At 44.5% G+C, this 20,220-nt stretch overlaps 1 protein-coding gene across 2 annotated transcripts; it reads left to right on the top strand.

Annotated features, from left to right (window-relative positions):
- Positions 1–11,178: 11,178 nt before the first annotated feature.
- RGS4 (regulator of G protein signaling 4) lies at positions 11,179–18,649 on the top strand. 2 transcript variants are annotated; one of them, XM_025991267.2, is made up of 5 exons: positions 11,179–11,385; positions 14,519–14,623; positions 14,846–14,907; positions 15,514–15,680; positions 16,127–18,649. In XM_025991267.2, the coding sequence occupies exons 1-5, from the start codon at positions 11,342–11,344 to the stop codon at positions 16,364–16,366; spliced, it is 618 nt and encodes a 205-aa protein (XP_025847052.1). In that variant the 5' UTR covers positions 11,179–11,341; the 3' UTR covers positions 16,367–18,649. The 2 variants fall into 2 exon arrangements, with proteins under 2 accessions (XP_025847052.1, XP_025847054.1); XM_025991269.2 differs by lacking the exon at positions 15,514–15,680 and having other exon boundaries at positions 11,225–11,385.
- The last annotated feature ends 1,571 nt before the right edge of the window (positions 18,650–20,220 follow it).

Below are 20,220 nucleotides of genomic sequence, written 5' to 3'. Positions count from 1 at the left end.
AGGCCTGGAGAGGAAGAGCAGAGTAAAAACATCACAGGAGCGGATTGACGGGAATAAAGAACCCTGGAGGCAGAGTGGCTTTCAGAGGGCAAAATTATTTCAATTTTGGACATATTGAGTTTGATGTGAAAGGCAAATGAGATAATGTAGAAAAAAGTGCTTCACAAACTGTGAAGTGTTATAGGCATGGGTTATTTTAAGAGAAAATGACTGAGGCCATTTTATGACTCAACAAAAACCCATCAACGCTCCTCAAAAACAATCAAGGCACATGAACTCTATATTGTGGGACAGCCCTTCCATATTTCTGGGTCAACATCTTGGCACGATGATACTATTTCAATCACTGTTATTTCCTGTGCGACAAGGGGTAGCTGTTCCTGTAGATTGATATGGGTAAGTATGTTTACTTGTTCACACACGAGCCTGAGTCAGAACTCCTACAGGAGTTGCAGAGCTGCTTCCCTGATGACCTTCAATTGGGGTGATACTGGGCTCAGAAGCAAAGGCTAGAACGTGATGGGTGCTTCTCGGGTGGATTCTCCATTTAGGATTTTCTTGGAGTGTTTCCTTAAAACTTGACTAGAAACAGATACAATGCCTTTTTACACCTTAATCATCAAGTCAAATGATTAATTACAAATATTAAAAAGATTACAAATGTAAAAACCTTTTAAGATAAGTCATATTGTCAGAGGAATTTATCCTGGCAGGAATTATCACATGAATTTACAAGACTTCCAGAACTGTTGCTTCTTTCTTACCTCGTCTTCATTTAGGCTTGTTCGTTATACCAGTGTGATCAAAGAGTGAAGATTAAAGTCATGAAATTCAGTAAATCAGGCAAAGAGAGGCAAATACCATATGATTCCACTTACATGTGGAATCTAAAAAACAAAACCAATGAGCAAACAAACAAAAAACAGAAACTAGACAAAGGGGATCAAAAGAATCAAACTTCTAGTTTTAAAATCAGTAAATCATGGAGTTGTAAAGTACATCATGGGGAATATAGTCAATAATATGGTAATAATATTGTATGGTGATGGATGGGGACGACACTTATTGCAGTGAGCATTTCACAATGTATGTAATTGTCAGATCACTGTCATATGCCTGCAATTAATATAATATTGTATGTGAACAATACCTTAATTTAAAATTTTTTAAATAAATAAAGTCATTAAATTTAAAACAGACATGGGAAGTTTAATTCACTGGCATGATAGAGGTTGACTTCATCATCCTGGTTCCCTGGAAGAAAAGTAAAAATGCATACACGGGAAATAACATTGGAATAAACAAACATATGAAATCAGAAGCTTCTAGTAGCTCGTGGCCAGGTAGGGAGGCATAACCAGTATGAGAGGCAGTGCTGCATAGGGGGTTGAGAGCATGGCCTTGGAACCAAGTGGTCTGAGCTTCTGTCTTGCTCCATTGTTTCCTAGCCATGCCACCGTGAAACACATTACCTAGCTTCTTTTTTTTCTTTTATTTTTATTTTTATTTATTTATGATAGTCACACACACACACAGAGAGAGAGAGAGAGAGAGAGAGAGGCAGAGACATAGGCAGAGGGAGAAGCAGGCTCCATGCACCGGGAGCCCGACGTAAGATTCGATCCTGGGTCTCCAGGATCGCGCCCTGGGCCAAAGGCAGGCACCAAACCGCTGCGCCACCCAGGGATCCCCCTAGCTTCTTTGTGCATAGGTCCCTCATGTGTGAAATGGACAAATAATGACGCCTACCCTTTGAGGTAGTGAAGTAGTGTTTTCATACAACCCAAGTGCTCCATAGGGATTCATTGTTGTGATGAGTTATTGAGAGTAACAGAGCAGTACAAACCCAGAGGCTGGTCCAAGGCCTAGAATGGAGGAGCATTGGTCCAGAAAGTGCCGGTGATGTGGAGGGGCAGAGCAGGGGATGTGTCCAGTGTCAGATATTGCATCTAGTATGAGAAACACTAAAATATAAATCAAAGAAGTGCAAAAACCAAAACTGACAAAGTGTACATAGGAAGTCACCATAAGGAAGACATGGAAAGTATCAGAGTGTGTCCAGCATAACAGCTCTTCACGCCATTACTGTGGAGGGCCAGCTCTCTTGCCTCTTAGGGGCTTCCTCATCTCGAGGGGAAGGAATCATGATCATTTAAGGCTGGCTTCTGAAATCAGCTTAGTGCTCTTCGTTGAGCTGGATCGTTACATTTCATTTATTTTTTCATTCATTCATTCCAGTATAATTAACATACAGTGTCACATTAGTTGCGGGTGTACAAGATAGTGATTCAACACTTCCATACTTCACTTGGTGCTTGTCACGGTAACTGTACTCTTTTTTTTTAAATTTTTTATTTTTTTATGATAGTCACGCAGAGAGAGAGGCAGAGACACAGGCAGAGGGAGAAGCAGGATCCATGCACCAGGAGCCCGACGTGGGACTCGATCCCGGGTCTCCAGGATCGTGCCCTGGGCCAAAGGCAGGAGCCAAACTGCTGCGCCACCCAGGGATCCCGGTAACTGTACTCTTAATCAACCCTTCTGGATCGTACATTTTAGCGTGCCATCTATGCATGCTCAAAGAAGAAGCAAAAATGAAAAAAGGACTTTGAGGAGGAAAAGAGCTTAGATAATCTAGTCCTTCCATATTGCCAGCCAGAGCTCCCGCTTTTCAGTCAGGTGTCACCATTTGTCCTTTTTATGGATATTGTTGCTCTTGCTCTTATTGACCCTTGGAACTTCCAAAAACCCTTCTTGTATTTGTAAGCACCATGAAACCCAATGGGTCTGATGGTTAAAAAAAAAAAAATAAATTGGTTTCAAAACACATTCTAGAGACAGCTATAGGAAAAGGGTGATACACCCCAAATGAGCTGTCAGGGGAGGTTGCACACTGTTGGGTGGTGCCACCATCCCTAATGTGCCCCACGCCAATCAGTCAGGAGAACTACTAGAAATTTAACACTATGCAAAAGCAGCACGAAACCTTTAAAGAACACATGAGTTAGTTTGAATGGTAAGGCCTAAAAACATAAACCAAATCAGTGTATCCTCTGGATATGCAGAGATGACAATTATGTATACAATGGAATATTCCTCAGCCATTAGAAACGACAAATACCCACCATTTGCTTTGACGTGGATGGAACTGGAGGGTATTATGCTGAGTGAAATAAGTCAATCGGAGAAGGACAAACATTATATGGTCTCATTCATTTGGGGAATATAAAAAATAATGAAAGGGAATAAAGGGGAAAGGAGAAAAAATGAGTGGGAAATATCAGAAAGGGAGACAGGACATGAGAGACTCCTAACTCTGGAAAATGAACAAGGAGTGGTGGAAGGGGGGACGTGGGCGGGGGGTGGGGGTGACTGGGTGACGGGCACTGAGGGGGGGGCATTTGATGGGATAAATACTGGTTGTTATGCCATATGTTGGCAAATTGAACTCCAAAAAAAAAAAAAGACAATTGCCTGAAAGGAAAGCTGACATTTAACTGGAATGTTCAGGATAGGCTTTTAGACGGAGGTTTCAATGGATCTGCCACAGTGCTTCGGGAGCTTGTGGGGGTGGGAAGCACCAAGGTCAGGGATGTTTGCCTTCTTCCAGCCCGCACTCTGTTTCCATCTCTTCTTTTCATTGCCCTGTTCCTCCCCTGTCTGATGCCCTGGATCCAGAATCCACAGGCTGCTTCCCGGCCTTCGGTACCAACTTCTTCACCCCACCTTGGGGTCATCTTTGGGCAGGTGCTGTGGTTGGGAACTTCCGTCAGCATTTTCCTGGCGTTTGGATCCGTGCCTTACTCAAGACACCAACAGCAGGGCAGGGACAGAGTTTGATTAGAGCAGGAGCAGAGGGGTCCTAGCACACCACCCATATAAGTTACACCAAGCTGCGCACATTTGTAAGACTCAGTTCACATCCAAGACTGCCTCATGCTCTTCCCTCCTGCTTTCCTAGCACCTGTGATTATCCCTGTTTGTGAATGTCTAGCATTTTCCTGAGATTCATGGTTTGATGACTTTCTCTGCCACCAGAATACGAGCTCTTCAGTGTCAGGGATGGAGTCTTCCCTGCTCCTGCCTGGTGCTGACCCTTACCATTCCTTCTCTAGACAATTTCTACAGTTTACTACACAACCTCTTGATGCTCTGCATTCTGTTTGCCACAAAACAGCCAAAGAGCCAGGAAATGTGAGTCATAAAATGCACATGCCACCCCCTCACATTGTAGGGGAAATAAAGGTCAGGCCTCTCGCCTCGGGTCCTCTCTCTCTATCCTAACCTAACCTTATCTATGCTGTTCTTGCTTCTGCTCACTACATCCTAGCCCCTGTGGTTTTCTACACATCAGACTTTTTCTGGCCTCAGGGCTGGTACACCTTCTTTGTTCCACCTGGGATACCCCAATACTAGCACCTTTCCCATATTTTAGGTCTTAGTTTGAATATTATCTTCTTAGAGAAGCCTGTTTCCTTATCTAATATGAAGTAGGACTCCTCACCCTGTTATTTCTTAAGGCATTCTTTGGTCTGTTTTTTATTCCCCTTAAAAACATTTATCCCAATTCATAATTATTTTATTTATTCACCTATATACTTGATTTTTGCTGTCTACCTCTCCACCAGAACGTAGGATCCAAAAGTGCAGAGTCTGGAGTTGTCCTGACTGCCTAACATGGTACTGAGTACACAAAAGGTGTCTGTATGTATTTGTTAGATTTTTTTAAAAAGAGATTTATTTTAGAGAGAGAGAGAGAGAGAGAGAAGGGGTGGGGCAGAGGTAGAGAGAGAATCTCAAGCAGACTCCGTTCTGAGCACAGAGCCCGATGCGGGGCTCTGTCTCATGACGCATAAGATCATGACCTGAGCTGAAATCAAGAGTTGGACAGTTAACCAACTGTGCCCTCAGGCCTTCTTGTATTTTTTAGATTAATGTCTCTAGAGTGAGCACCTTTTTAGACACAAAGAAGATGTAGCACATAAATGTTTGCATGAACATTACAAGCAAAGGTAACACAGTCAGGGTTAAAGAGGAGTTAGATAGAGGGTAGGTTCAAGCGCCATGCTGGCAGAGCACTGAAGAGGTAGCAATTGGTTAGGATTGAGGGCAGAGGAAGGGAGTTTGACAGGCAGGGAATTGGCAGATATGCCAGGTGGATGGCTCAGCATCAGCCCAGCATGAAGTAGGGAAAATACACACATGTGTGGGGAATCCTCAGCACTGTGGGATGAACATGATGAATGGAGTACAGGTCAGGAATGAAAGGTATACTGTGGTCCAGTCATCCAAGTTCTTGAGGGTCATGCTAAGAAGTTTACATTTTCACTTGAGGGCAAGTGGGAGCCCATGCTTGTTTTTTGAAAGAGATGAATAATGATCACAATGCTAATTAACATAAAATTTATAATATATTTCTGATAATAATGGTGATGTTTTGAGATTTCCAAGTATTCCTGATGACTTTGGCATACATTGGATCATATAATCCTAACAACATTCATTCAGCAAATACTACTGAGCACCTCTACCAGATAAGTGTATTATTATTTCATTTTACACATGAAGAAGCTGGAATTCAGAACGTTTACCCTAGCTTGCAAGACCACCCAGTCAGTACGTGGAGAGGCTAGAATTAGAATCCAAGGCTGCCTGACTGTGAAGTTCAAGCACATTCCGGGACACCATGTCATCTCTTTCCACTAACACATTGTAAATGAAGTCTTATGAAACTCCTGTTTCTATATTGGGCTAAGCTTTGCAGAAGAAAGATGAAATCTTTGGGATAAGGATATTTTGGTTCTTCCCTTACTTCTTAGGAAGAAAGTTTTTTTCCCCAGCTCATTGAGTGGTGACACCATCTAAGGAAAGTTGAGCCATATGTCACCTGGTTGCAATCCAGCGTCAGGGTGAAGGGCTCTGATTTCCAGCATGTGACCACTGAGCTTCGTGCAGAAAGTAAGATACATTTCCCAAAAGAGAGATACTGGGAAAGTCCCTGCACATCTCCCTGGTGTACAACCTTCTCTAGTTCATCCTGTTTTCTTTTGGGCCTGAAATCAATAACTTGAACTCTCACTGATGTCCCAGCCATTGTAGTAAACTATTAAGGTGTGTGTGGGGGGGTGGGGGGTGGTTAACAGCTGATCTGAGATGGTCCGAATGCTGCCTAAGGCTGAGCCTCAGCCAGCCTGCATCCTGCCCTCGTTGGGAGAGGGGCTCCTTTTTTCTTTTTTTTTTTTTTTTGAGGGTCTCCTTCTTAATACCTGGGAGAAGAATCCAGTGCCTGCCACAATAGCTTATTTCTTTGTCTCAGAGCCCATAAGAGCTTGAGCAATGTTTTCTCTTGTTCTCCCTGAACCAAGGGTGGAGAAATTAGAAACCTACCTGGGGACCACACACAGCTCACAACCTGTGTGGTTTCACGTCCCTCAGTAGGAAACAACGTTTATAGCCCTGCGGCCAACAATGCTTTCCAGATGCTAAGCATTTACAGTTTAAGGAACATTCTTCCTTGTATTACCTCCTTTGATGCTCACATCAACCTTGGCCAGTAGTGTTTATGACCATCATCGTCTCTCATGTGAGCTATTGCCCTAGCCTTCAAACTTTCTCTCTATTCCCCTACAGTAGTCCTCAAGTTCTGCTTCTAGAATACTATTATTACCTGGTTGAAGACCTTGCCTAGACCCTCAACACTACAGGGTGAAACCTGTCTTCAGGGTGACATAAAACACACTTCAGGTCTCAGAGTGCTCATCTGGCTTCCCTTCTCTCTCCCTCTGTCCCAGAGCCATGGTCACATGCCACATCTCTGTGGTCTCTACACGGTGTACTTTCTTTCATCCTTCGTGGCCTTGATAGCATAGAGGTTAACAGCAGAGACCCCAGACTGTCTGAGCTGGCCTCCTGTCACTGCCACCTAGTAGATGTGTAACCTCGGGATAAGTTACTCAAACTATGTCTCATCTGTAAAGTGGGACCACTGCAGGACCCTCTTTGGGACTGAATTGCGGGGAATACGTGAGTTATTAACATACAGTGCTTAATACGGTGCCCTGCGAGGCGCCTGGGCAGCTCAGTCAGTTAAGAATCTGCCTTCAGCTCAGGTCATGATCCCAGGGTCATGGGATCGAGCCCCATGTCAGGCTCCCTGCTCAGCAGGGAGTCTGCTTCTCCCTCTCCCTCTGCCCCTGCTCGTGCTCTGTATCTTATTCATTCTCTCATAACTAACTAAATAACTAAATAACTAAATAAATAAATTAAAATCTTTTAAAAAAATGTAGAGCAGAGCATTGCAAAGAAATCAATAAGAAAAAGCTAAATAATAAAATTAGATATCTTTGACTTAAAACCTGGGTCTCCATGTCATTCTAATTCATTGTAACTAATAAAGTCATTTAAAAAAAGTTTTTTGCCAGTTAAAAAAAAATGCCCTGCACAATTAGCATCTAATAAAATTAGCTGTTATCATTGTGTCCTCTATTGTAATGCTCTTCTCTTTTCTATATATACACCTATTTTTTAAAGATTTTATTTATTTATTTATTCATAAGACACACAGAAAGAGAGAGAGAGAGGCAGAGACCTAAGCAGAGGGAGAGGCAGGCTCCATGCAAGGAGCCCGATGTGGGACTCGATCCCAGATCCCCGGATCATGCCGAGCCAAAGGCAAATGCTCAACTGCTGAGCTACCCAGGCGTCCCATATATACACCCATTAAATCCCTATTCTTCCTTCAACATCCTGTTAAGCCACTCCAAATTTCCAAGGTTGTATTTATCTGTATCTTCTGTGCTTTCCTTGAATTTTGTATACACAAGTTTATACCTGGGTCTTCCCTCGTGAGAATACGAGCTTCTGAAAAGCGCAGTCCATTTTTCAAAATTTATATTTAGGTTATTAGAGCCTAGCGAGATGTCTAGCACATAATATCTAATAAATATTTGTAAGGTAAATATCCATTCTGAACTCATGGGCTAGGATTCAAAGTGCTCATTCTTCTAATTGGTCTACCTTCTCCCATGTTCTTCCCTCAATCCATCCTTCCACAAAAGCCTGAGTGACCAGCTCATGCCCATCATCTGCTTCAATACCTTGAGTGGATTTCCATTGCGGAGAAAGTCTAGCCTCTGGACCGAGTCCTGCAGGATCTGGCCTTTACCCTTCCACCTCTGTATCATGCTACTCTCCCCTTGTTCTTAAGTTTCTGGCCTCTTGTTCTCTTCCAATTTAGTTACAGAGCATTCTCGCTAGCTCTTAACTCTGTTTGAAAAACTGTTTCCCAAGCATATCTCATTGCTTATTTCTTCTCACCCATCACATCTCATTTCAGATCCTACCTCTTCAAAATAGCCTTTCTGACCACATAGGCTAAATGAGCCTTTGCCATCTGGTTTCTCTCTGTCACATCACTTGCTTCTTTTCTTCATGGCATGGGTTAAAATCTGGAAGTATGTGTTCATTTTCTGACTCCTTCCACTTGGGTGGAAACCCTGCTCGGGTGGGGACTTGCCTGCTTGTTCTCACTCACTGCTGTTTTTCAAACAGAATCTGTCACAGAGTAGGTACTCGAAAGACAGGTCTTAAATCAACGAATAAATAAAAAGTAGATCTTTTGAGAATGAAGCTATTCCACATCATGAGAATTATCCAGGAATGACAAATCATAGAATAATAGAATAAAAATCTTTTGTGTATGTCAGAGAAAAAGGGTGGAAAATTGTCAAGGTATCATGATGTACCTGTCTTCGCCTCCTAATGCCTTGACAGATTAATGGGTAATCATAAAGTTAAAAAGACCTGTTTTTTTAATAGAGAACCAGAACGATGTGGTCCGCAGAAGCTCCTGCTGCCTGGGAGCAAGAGAAAAACAGGCAGAGTCTCCTTGAATAAAGTGCCTAAAATTAATAGTGCATTTTTGTTATCTACTCTATACAATCTAACAATAAACAATATTTGCCCAGCACTTTACATTTTAGAAATACCTGTGTTTACATAGTCTATCTCATTTGATAAGACAGTTGAGTAATACAATAGCACAGTAGAAAATCCACATAACCAAGTTTCAAGAAACCAGCCGTATCAGTAAGAAGCCATGACCTTGGCAAGTCATGTTTCCTCTCCTTTTCCTTTTCGGTAAAATGAAGGTGTTAGCCTAGATGATCTTGAATCCCTTTCAGCTTATCTATTTGCACCATTTGTATTTAACCTATGACAAATGAGACTTCTCTCTGACCCAGGTCCAAGGTATAAAGTTTTTATTGGGTCTTCATTCATGTTCCTAAAATAAAATTATATGAATGATCATTCTCTTAGGTGCCTAGGTAAACAAAGAAGGACCTTGGTCTATCCCTTTTAATTATTCTCTCCTCTTTGATGCCAATTCTGACTGGTCTAGCTCCCTTCCCAATTCTACCTTTCTTGGTCCGCTGGCCTCTGCCATTTTGCATTGCACTATGTCCCCTTCGACAACACAACCAAGGACACCTGTCAGTTTCACAAAGGAATGCATTTGTTCCATGTTAAGCCTCAAGGAAAAGTTGTCCAGTAGCTAATCTAATTTTTTCCTATCTGCCTTGGAGAAAGCCAGAGAATTTTTCCTATGACTTAAATATATCTTCTAGGACCGTGGCCCTTTTATACTTCTCTACCATCTCCTTGCTCTGCTGGCCATGAACTGGGGTAAGGGGGTGGGCAGTGTGGTACGTCGAGGGTCATGTAGGTGGTAGGCATATTGGTCTTTATCACTTCCCTTTCTATATTCTTGGGTACCATTGCATCTCACTGGAACCCATCTATTTTTTCTGTCTTCTCCATCTAAACCATTTGATGCCTCTCCTTATATGTAAAGTTACAGCCCCCTCTATCCTTTGATCGGGAGCCTATCTACTTAAAAAGAAAGAAAAAAAGAAAGAAAGAAAGAAAGAAAGAAAGAGAGAGAGAAAGAAAGCTGCTCAGGTCTGATATAGTTCATTCCCTCCTTCCATGCATAGCTTTCCTATATATGGACAACACCCCTCTGTAACTCTGGTGTGGGTCCTGGAGCTGCAACTACAAGATGTAAAACACCTGCATGGTTCTTTGAGGCATGCAGTCTGTCATATTGTGTGCCAAAGATACTAATTGTCCAGGTGTTCAGAAGCACCTGAAGGGTCAAATATTCTTGGGTTCACCCTGAAGCCCGGTAATATGCACATAAATTAGGTATTTTTGTCTTCTCTCTCTCCCTCTCTTTCTCTCTCCCTCTCTCCCTCTCTTTCTCGATATACCAGTTTGGAGATCTGAATTCCCTAAGACGTAATGATATAAGTCCATTTGCAAATATGAAAGGGTCTCTATATTTGTTCATTTACTGCCTCCTCTGGTCCCCAACTGCTGCGTTGCGGCTTTCAGCAGGAGGCCCGCGTGTGTCTGGGAGCCCACCGGTGTGCACTCGGCTGAATGCTCTTCCTAGTAAGATTTCTGGCAAAGTGTTCCACACTCAGGCTGATTACAGATGTGGCTAATCCACTTGCCCCGGGGCGGATTTTCTGGGCCGCCAGGCCTCCAACCGGCTCCCCTCCACGCCCCCGCGCGAAAGGGACAACCCGGGAGGCAGCTTCTGCAAATCACCGCCTGGAAATGGTGATCCTGCCCAAATCCCCTGGGGAAACAGTGAGGATGAGCTCTTGCACCGTGTGAGATATGCTATTTCTAATGCAAAACATAATAATAATAAAAATGAAAATGAAAATGAAAAAAAAAAAAAAAGCGCACTGAGACTCAGTCCCCAAAATGAGCCCAGCCCGGAACTCCCGCTGGCGCCTTTCCTTGCAATCGCTTTTGCAGAAAGGCTGGATAAAGCTGCGTTTCGTAGCGTTTGAAACTCTCTCTTTTTTTTTCCCTCCCCCTTTGCTAGAAATCCCAAACCCCGGACCGACATCGGTTGGAGACCCGGGGCATCTGCCTGCGCGGTGCACCGGCTCCGCAAAGGCTCCCCTCTGCGCGCGCAGCTGCGTCAGACCCTCCCCGCGGAACCCCGGCCGCCCCGGGGCGGGGGCGGGGCTGCTGCGGGCGGCGGCGTCAGAGCTGCCCCCTGATTGGCCGGGCCGCCGCGGGCGGTGCTGCCAGAACTGCCTTCTGATTGGCCTCACTGCGGGGCGGGGCTTCGGAGCTGCCGTCTGATTGGCCGGGCGGCCGCCGCCGGGCTATAAAAGGGAGCCCCGCGGGCTCGCCGGCAGCGCGCAGGAATCCGACCGCATCTTGCAGGGCGAATCCGACCGCATCTTGCTCCCCTCCGAAGGCGCAGCTCCTCCCTCTGCATTTCCAACCCCAGCTCGCGAAGCCCACGCCGCACACCATGTGCAAAGGACTTGCAGGCCTGCCGGCTTCTTGCTTGAGGAGGTAAGATTATTTGCAGCTACTCCCCGCGGTAAACTTTGGGACAGACTTTCTTGGTCCCTTTCCCTACGCCGCTTGCTCACCCAGCTCTCCGGTGCGCGCAGGAGGGCCTCCACCTGCTGGCTCTCCTCCACGGCCAGGTGGACGTCGGCACTGCAGGAGCGCGCCCCCCACCCCACCCCACCCCCCGAATGGGCCCCCATGTGACCTGGCTTTTGGGGACTGTCCTGACCCTCTTTCCCTGAGCTAATTCGGAGTAAGAAGGGACATGAGGCTTCGGGGCACACACAGGGCTCTGCGATCGCTGCGGTTATTTGCACATCGCTGGGGGTCTGTGGACTCACGGCTCTGAGCTTTCGGACCGGGTGGTAGGTCCTGTTTAGGGGAAGACACCCCAGAATGAGGTCTGGCTGCATCACAGGCGCTGCAGTACCTTCCACTCTCTATGCCCCTATAAGCAAGTGTGACAATCCAGTGTGAGTTCCAGTGCTAGACCCCCTTCTCTCTCTCTGCCCCCTTCCCCCAGTTCCTGAAATGTCTCACATGAGTGGTGGTTGAGAAGTCCTGATCCTAACAATTCAGTTAACAATTCAGTCCTCCTGCAGACATTGTTTTGTCTACTGTCTCTTGATTTAAAAAAAAAAAAAAATAGTAAAGCTGCTTCATAGCTCCTCATATGCCTTTGCCTTAAAAAAAAAAGGATAAATAAGTGCTTTCAGAGAATGCTTATACATTAGCCAGCTGAAAGAGAAATACAAAACTAGTGCATATCATTATTATTTAATCTTACAGTTGAAGGTACAAAGTCCGTCTGTAGCTGTAGCACCCCCTTGTTTCCCTGCAAATAAAAATCACCTTAAATTTCAATTTGGGAATATCCCAGAAAGCACAGCCTTCCGTGCACTTTGTAGAAGTTTGCCTTCCAAATATTCAGTCATTCAGGGGTGTGAAAAAATATTCTTTTTAAAATGTGCTTTCATGGGTGCCTTAAAGTGAAGCAGGAGGGTCTGGCAGGAAGTACTCATGGAGGGAATGCCCCTGAGCTCCATCATGACTATCCCGAGCTGAGTGGAGCAAATTAGTCTGAGCTTCGGTTAACTCATATATAAAATTAACCATACAAAAATAAATAAAATAAAATAAACCATACAAAATATAGGAGTGTCAGGAAACCGTTATGCTCTGGTAAGTGTTGCAGGAGACAGATGAATGATTGCACAGGTCTGCCCAAGGAGCTAAGAAGCTAAGCTGGGGAGGTAACCTGTATATCAGCAAAGTAAATGGCTCTTCCCTCTTTACTGGTCAACTGCAAATCAACTAGTCCAGCACGTTCCCCCCTAGCATCAGTGCCTGAGGCTGCAGGAAGCCCTGAACTGCTCAAGGTCAAATAGGCAGTGGATGGCCAGTGCACATCAAATCCGGTGTCATGACTCTGGTGACCTCTAAAGTCATGCTGGCTTTTATTTTTATGGTTGAATGGCGTCCTAAGGACAAATGTAGCATCCTTGCTAAGCATACTAACGACTCTGTGAAATGACTTGCATTACTCAGTAACTTAGATCTCAGCCTGAGCTGGTACATGGCAAGGTGAAGTGAGGTCTGTTTTGACCAGATCATAATATGTTTGTGTCTTAGAATCACTTGAGCCTTTAGGATTCTATTTTGCTGTCATTGAGGAGGATTTTGCATCCCCTGAGCAGTCGGAGAAGCAGAAGAGGGAAATCAGTCTTGTGAGGAAGAGATAATCCATTTTTAGGGGCAGCCCAAGAACATAAGGGAATTCAAGCTTCTGGAGAAATGCCTGAATGGAGAAGCCAGTGACCTATCAGGAGCCGTCATAAAATGCCTTTTTTTTTTTTTTTTATCCTTGAGACTTTCTTTTTCTCCCTTTCAGTAGGAACATCTAGCCATTCATTGCTTCTAAAGTGACATTTCTCTTTTAAAAACGATTTCTTGGCTTTTATAATAAAAGAGATTCAAACAAAAGAGGAATTAACAGAGAGAAAGTTGAGCTTAAAAACTTACTAAAAGGTCCTTCTTTCTAAGTCACGCACCCCGCTGCTCCCTCGCTATCCATTAAACAGTGCAAATAAGCTCTGCTCTAATTAAACAGTCACTAGCCGCAGTGATGACTCTTGCTTGCTTCTCGATTGTTTTTAAGGCTCAGATGCCCTTTATAGTGCAAATGCCCTTAGAATGTAGATATTACACAGGAGAGCAGTAGCAACAGCAGAAGCAGATTTCTCTAGAAGCAAGCCTGAAGTTGCTCAGCTTTTGGCCAGAGCATTTGCCTTTGTGGCCTCCTCCACTTCCCTCTGCTGGAGCTGCATCCCCACCTCCATAAATACCCGAAGGTCAATCGCTTGGCCCACCTCCTGGGACGCTGGGACCACCCAGCCCTTCCCTTGCTCTTAAGGTGCTTCTGCAGGTCCCTCTGCTAACAGGGAGGCAGGTGGAAACAGCTGCCGCCGTCTGTCCAGAAGGTGGCGTGCAACAGGAAAGGTGCCACATTTCCCTCTCAATGACTGCTCGCCCTCCAATTCCTACAAATTACCCTGCTCGCCCTCCAATTCCTACAAATTACCCAAAGAGCGGTCCCCTTTTCAATGTGTGTCTGTTAAAGACCCCAAAGCGTTCCATTGGTCAAAATGATAGGTTTACAGAAGAGCCTCCTGAGGCCAACTGAGGGTCAGCATTGTGTCGCAGGCTGGGGCCCCTGGGGGCTCAGTCGGTGAAGCGTCTGCCTTCTGCTCAGGTCTTGATCCCAGGGTCCTGGGGTTGAGCCCCACATTGGGCTCCCTGCTCAGCAGAGTCTGCTTCTCCCTCTTTCTCTCTCTGCCCCTTCTCCATTCATACTCTTTCTCTCAAAAGAATTCTGTTGCAGACAGAGCAGGCTGTGCTGTGACTCTGGCCCCTGGGTTTCATAGTGAGTCACAGGCAAACACAGAAGTGGGATCTCCTTTTCCTGACTGTTCACGCTAACTTCAGCTCCCATTTTGTAAATAAACTGCCCCAGCCCCTTTACTAGTAATGGACTCTTCGAGCTCTGCCACCAGGGTATCTTTTATTTTTTATTTTTTTTTTCAGGGTATCTTTTAAAAGAGCTAATTAGGATTATTCTTTTTCTTCTGTGCAGTGCAAAGGATATGAAGCATCGGCTAGGTTTCTTGCTGCAGAAGTCTGATTCCTGTGAACACAATTCTTCCCACAGCAAGAAGGACAGAGTGGTGGTTTGTCAGAGGTAAGAGAAAAGGCCTCGGTGAGGACCCATTGAATGTTAACTATTTGATGTCAGAGATGTTGAAATTTCCACCCATTTTGTGGAAAGACTGCCCTAATCAAGAATAGGTCTCATCATGAGGATAGAAAATAAGTGTCTGCATTTTTCTCAGGATCTTAAATTTCTCGCCCTAAGTTTGTATCATGGCATTCAAGTTATTCTTTCTCTTTGTCACGTCTCTAGGGTGAGCCAAGAGGAAGTAAAAAAATGGGCTGAATCACTGGAAAACCTGATTAGCCATGAATGTAAGTCTGACGGCTTTCTTCCCTGCTAGGAGAAGGACAAAAGCTCTCTAGATAGACAAGTTATCTCATATTATATTTGATCTAATAAGAACTGCAGACAGAGTTGGGTTTCTTCTGGCTTCCAGACTCAGGAGCATCAGTCTGTTTAAAATTTTACCATGCCCCGGGCTTTGTGATAGACAATGGAAAGTTCATACAAAACCATGTGGAAAATCATCTCTCTCACCACATGGGAAACAGGTTGAGGGGAAAACTTCAAAATATTGAGACTTCTTGCAGAACCAGCCTTAGTTTCTCTTTCTCAAACTTACTTTGGCAATCGGCTTTGAAGCCAAAAGTAAGCCAAACTTACTTTTGGCTTCATGGGTATTTCAGAAACACTGAGACTTCAAACCTTGAGCAAGAAGCGCTAGATATAACTGGGATCCAATAGATGTCAAACAGATTAGGGTCACCTGACCCCAAGTGACCCTCAGAAAGGAAGGAAAGGGTGAGGCGTTTGAGCCCACGCTTTATTCTCTCAAGCATGTTGAATTTCCCTGAAATACACTGTCCAAGAGGTCTGCCAGTGTGGTGACAAGGGTGGCTCTTTCTCCTCCATCACAGGTGGGCTGGCGGCTTTCAAAGCTTTCTTGAAGTCTGAATACAGCGAGGAGAACATCGACTTCTGGATTAGCTGCGAAGAGTACAAGAAAATCAAATCACCCTCTAAACTAAGTCCCAAGGCCAAAAAGATCTATAATGAATTCATCTCCGTCCAGGCAACCAAAGAGGTAGGTCATCACAGCACAGAACTCTCTGAGTCTTAGTGAAATTTCCTGCAAGTGATATTTAGTGGTGTGGATCTTTAGATCATCTTAGTTAAAGGAAATGATGTAACAGTGGAGGAGATTATTAAAACCTTTACCACCCCAAATAAGTCAGTTAAGAAGAAAACTTTCATCCAGATGACTTAGATGATCTCCCTTAATGAGTTTTTTTGATAAATCTTCCCAATTTGTGAGAAAGAACAAAGAGATTGTCCTGCCCACCCAGAAGCAGATGAACCTTCTATACTCTCTCACATGTGCCAGGGTGGAGCTAAATATTCTTTTTTTTTTTGTTGTTGTTGTTCCTGGGGTATGAATGAAGGGTGCACGTGATGCCTCCCCACAAAGCATGCAGCCTTCCATTGTCAACAAGGCCATGTGTCCAATACATCTTGGTCTTTGCTCTATAGGTAAACCTGGATTCTTGCACCAGGGAGGAGACAAGCCGGAACATGCTAGAGCCCACGATAACCTGCTTTGATGAGGCCCAGAAGAGGATTTTCAACCTCATGGAAAAGGATTCCTACCGCCGCTTCCTCAAGTCTCGATTCTATCTTGACTTGGCCAACTCTTCCATCGCCGGGTCAGAGAAGCAGAAAGGGGCCAAGAGCTCTGCAGACTGTCCTTCCCTGGTCCCCCAGTATGCCTGATTCTCACACACACCGGAGGGCTGAAATGCCAAGACTCTATGCCTGGAAAACCTGAGGCCAAATATTGATCTGTATTAAGCACCAGGGCTTTATCCACATCGTAGCTTAGTGTTCATGCTGCCTGCCGTGCGTGAGTCACTCCCATGTAAGAAATAGATTTAGTTTTGATGTTTGGTGTCCATCAGGGCAGGACCTCATTCCAGTCCAGCTTTCCCAGATTTCCTTTTGGGTGCCATGTGAGCAAGTATCCAAATAATGGTTTTGTAGGGGTGGCTTTTCAAAGACTGTTGCAGTCTTCTCCTCCCAATGGCTTGACCTCAGGTTGGTTGGTTGGTAACATTTCACGTGACATCTACAAGCACATGTATTCTGTTGGCACTTTCTCTAAACTCTAGATGTTTAGATGGGGTTGATCTATCGTGTGTACATATGTGTGTGTGTAAATATATGTATACACGTGTATACATATATTTACACACACATATATATACACATTCTATGTATATGTGTCTATATGTGTATATACATATATATTTCTGCAAGAATAGATAGGAAAGACCCTAGGTGCTCATAACTAGAGTGTGCGTACATACCTAATGCATGTTCTGATCCCTGGTCTTTCATCCTGCAATCAAACAGGCAAGCAGAGCCCATTCCCATGCAGGCCAAGAAAGGAATGCTAACCTGTGGAAAGTTGGTTCTGTAAAACACTATAGGTCCTGTCGGCCACACATCCGAGGGACTCCATGCGTAGCGTAACCACTTATAGCTTCCACCTTGAACAGTATTCTAAGGAGCAGATATCCTAAAGAATCTTAAGCCTGGCTGACACAGTTCTGTCTTGAGCTGGTTATTTCTTACAGCATTTTGCAGTCCCTCAGCTGCTGGCCTTCCCTTCTTTGCCTGGGTGCTTGGCCATGATTGTCAGAAGCCAGGTTGGTATGGAATTGGGAGAGAAAATGCTCGAACCAAATGAAGACAGGCAGGGAGGGCCTCGCCAGCTCTCCCTGCTGTAAGATACTGGCTGAGCGATGGCATGGAACTTCAAGGTTAATAGTTTTATCCTCTACTCTTTTTCTCTCTCCTGATCAAGGGTGCTTTCCTCATCTTGTCCTCCCCGGCCCCACCGCCCCGAGGACTTCAGACATCAGATGAGGCTCCTCCCTTCACTCGGTTGGTTGGATGGTTCCCTATAATGGCTCCGGGCTCTATGCCTCCACTTAGAAACCAGCAGCAAGGGAAGGATTGTGTATTATAAGCGGGAAACATGTTTTTGCAAACTGAAAAGCCCTCCTAAGTTTCTCTTTTGAAAGGAGGACCTTGTTCATTCCACCCTGAACATCAGGGCTACTAGAGCCTGCAGGTATACCTTTCCAGCCTCTGAGACTAAATGAGAGAGGAAAGGAAAAAAGAAAACAAGAAGCAAAAACCAGTCGATAGAACTACTGTTTGGAACTTTTCAAGGCATGTGAAATACTTGAAAATTTCTCATTTACGTTATTTATGATGTTGTTTTCTACAATGTTTTTATTATTGTATTGTTTTATAAATGGAGGGTGCAGGATATCACCTGAATTATTAATGAATGGCCAGGAAGTAATTTTCTTCTCATTCTTCTAAAACTCCAGCCTTTGAAGTACACACACACACACACACACACACACACACACACACACATAGGCATGCACATTGCACTAGTTCCTCCGGCATAAATTGCATACGTGAGCACCTTGTGGCTTGTAAGCCAACAGATGGGGTTGCACAATGAAAACCAGAGTGTGCATAGACAAATCTCACCCTATTAAAGATGTAGGTTCTTTCAGTTATGCCCTTCTTGTCTCTGGCAGTCTTACTTTCCATGTTCCCAGAATTCCTCCCCTCTGTCCCTTTTATTATACATGGTTCCACAGTTTTGTCTCTAGTTGACTCCAGGATCCAGACGTGTAACTCTGTTGATCTTGCCCTATTATAACTGTCATGACTCTCAGATTGTACCTGTGCTCACCGGCTGCTGTCTTACAAAGAGATCTGGAAGGTCATTCTGAATGAGAAGTAAATTATTTTATGTAATACAATTTTCAAGTGTGTTTTTCAATTGTATTTACCTCTTATTTTGCCACCATTTGAGATGCTGAGCCAACCTGCTCATGGCCTGTGGGCAGAACTCTTCTTCTCTTTGCATGCCTGCTTTTATCATGTGCTTTAAAGGCCTCAAAGCTGATGCTTCCAGGGAAACACATGCATCTTAATAATAAGGGTAAATAAATGCTTCATACGAAACTATCTGCTTGTAAACACATTAATGATCCACAAGGATGTGCAATGAGAAAAGCAAGGTGTAGGACGATGATAGAAAATGGCTCATGTCCAGGCTTCGATCTGTCCCATGCCAACTCTGGAGAAAGCAGCAGAAAATAAATGTATATTTTCCTGTTCCTGCCACTGCTCTGACTACCTCTCATCACAGAGCCGAGGCAATCTGGGCTCCAGAGACTTTGCTCAACAGACTTGGGGTGTACTTGCAGGTCCTCAAGAATTGTTCAAGAGATAGAGTTCACCTTTCAGAGCCGTTCCTCTTCCACTTATCTGTCCAATGAGAAGGTGGGAACAGAGGAAACTCAGAAGGTAGATGAGAGCCGTAGATCCCTGCGGGACAGACTCCTGGCCCAACTGCTCAAAATCCCTCCCTCCCCCTTATAGATTCCCCTAGAAAAGAGGTATAGAATGTTCCCAATCACAGTCACGGTTACAAGGTCTGTTATACCGTGAGACCTCCATTTCCTGAATTCTACATCCCCATTGTGGAAGTCAGCTTACAGGGTGTTCAGGACCACAGATTTCAGGCTATTTGGAGGAAGAGACCCCTTCAGGGATCTGACAAAAATCATGGACCATCTTCTGAGAAAAATACACAAAGGGATCCAGATTCATCAGAAATATTTAGAAGGGGTAGGGCACCTGGGTGGCTCAGTGGTTGAGCGTCTGCCTTTGGCGCAGGGTGTGATCCCGGAGACCCGGGATCAAGTCCCATGTTGGACTCCCTGTGTGGAGCCTGCTTCTCCCTCTGCCTGTGTCTCTGCCTCTCTCTTTCTCTCTGTGTCTCTCATGAATAACTAAATAAAACCTTAAAACAAAAGAGAAATATTTAGAAGGAAGCTTTACAACTCCCCCCCTCCCCAAACACACAGGGATGCCCTTCCCCTCTCCCAAGTAGGTGTCTCAGAGTCCCCAGGAGTGTGTAGTCACTGCTCTTTGCATGTAGTACCATCTTCCAAGTATCACAGAGGAATTAAAATCACTGCTATAAGCAAGTGTGCTTGTCTCCAATCTCCACCTTGCCCATCCTTTCTTCTTGATGGTTGGCCATGAAATAAATAACACATATATGCAAACTCATTTGGACCTCGATCAAGGACCATGTGTTGAAAAACAATTATTATTGCTTATCATGTGCCAGGTATTGTCCTAAGCATTTCATATACATAATAAACTTAATTCGCACGGCAACCCCGAGATACGTTCCCAGTTGTCAACACGGCCTCTGCAAAACATCTGCCGATTTTTACAGCTGAGGAAACTGAGACACAGAGAAGTTAAACTTGTCAAGGTCAATCTGCCATCAAGGAGCAAAGCTGGGATATGAACTGAGCCATCATTGCCCCAGAGAGCAGGGCAGAGACATGAAACACTCACCAAATACCCACATGCCAACAGGCAAGGAGCAGACTGTCACTTTCAAACCTATATGCTCGGGATTAGAGCCAAACGCATTTCCATCTCTCTCTTCTCCTTCTGTGGCAACCATGGAGAGTATATGTTTCAGATTGTGTAGCAGTGAGATGAAGGACCCCTTG

The sequence above is a fragment of the Vulpes vulpes genome, chromosome 5 (genome assembly GCF_048418805.1).
Source record: "Vulpes vulpes isolate BD-2025 chromosome 5, VulVul3, whole genome shotgun sequence".
NCBI classification, from domain to species: domain Eukaryota; kingdom Metazoa; phylum Chordata; class Mammalia; order Carnivora; family Canidae; genus Vulpes; species Vulpes vulpes.
This window is presented reverse-complemented; position numbering and strand designations above follow the sequence as displayed.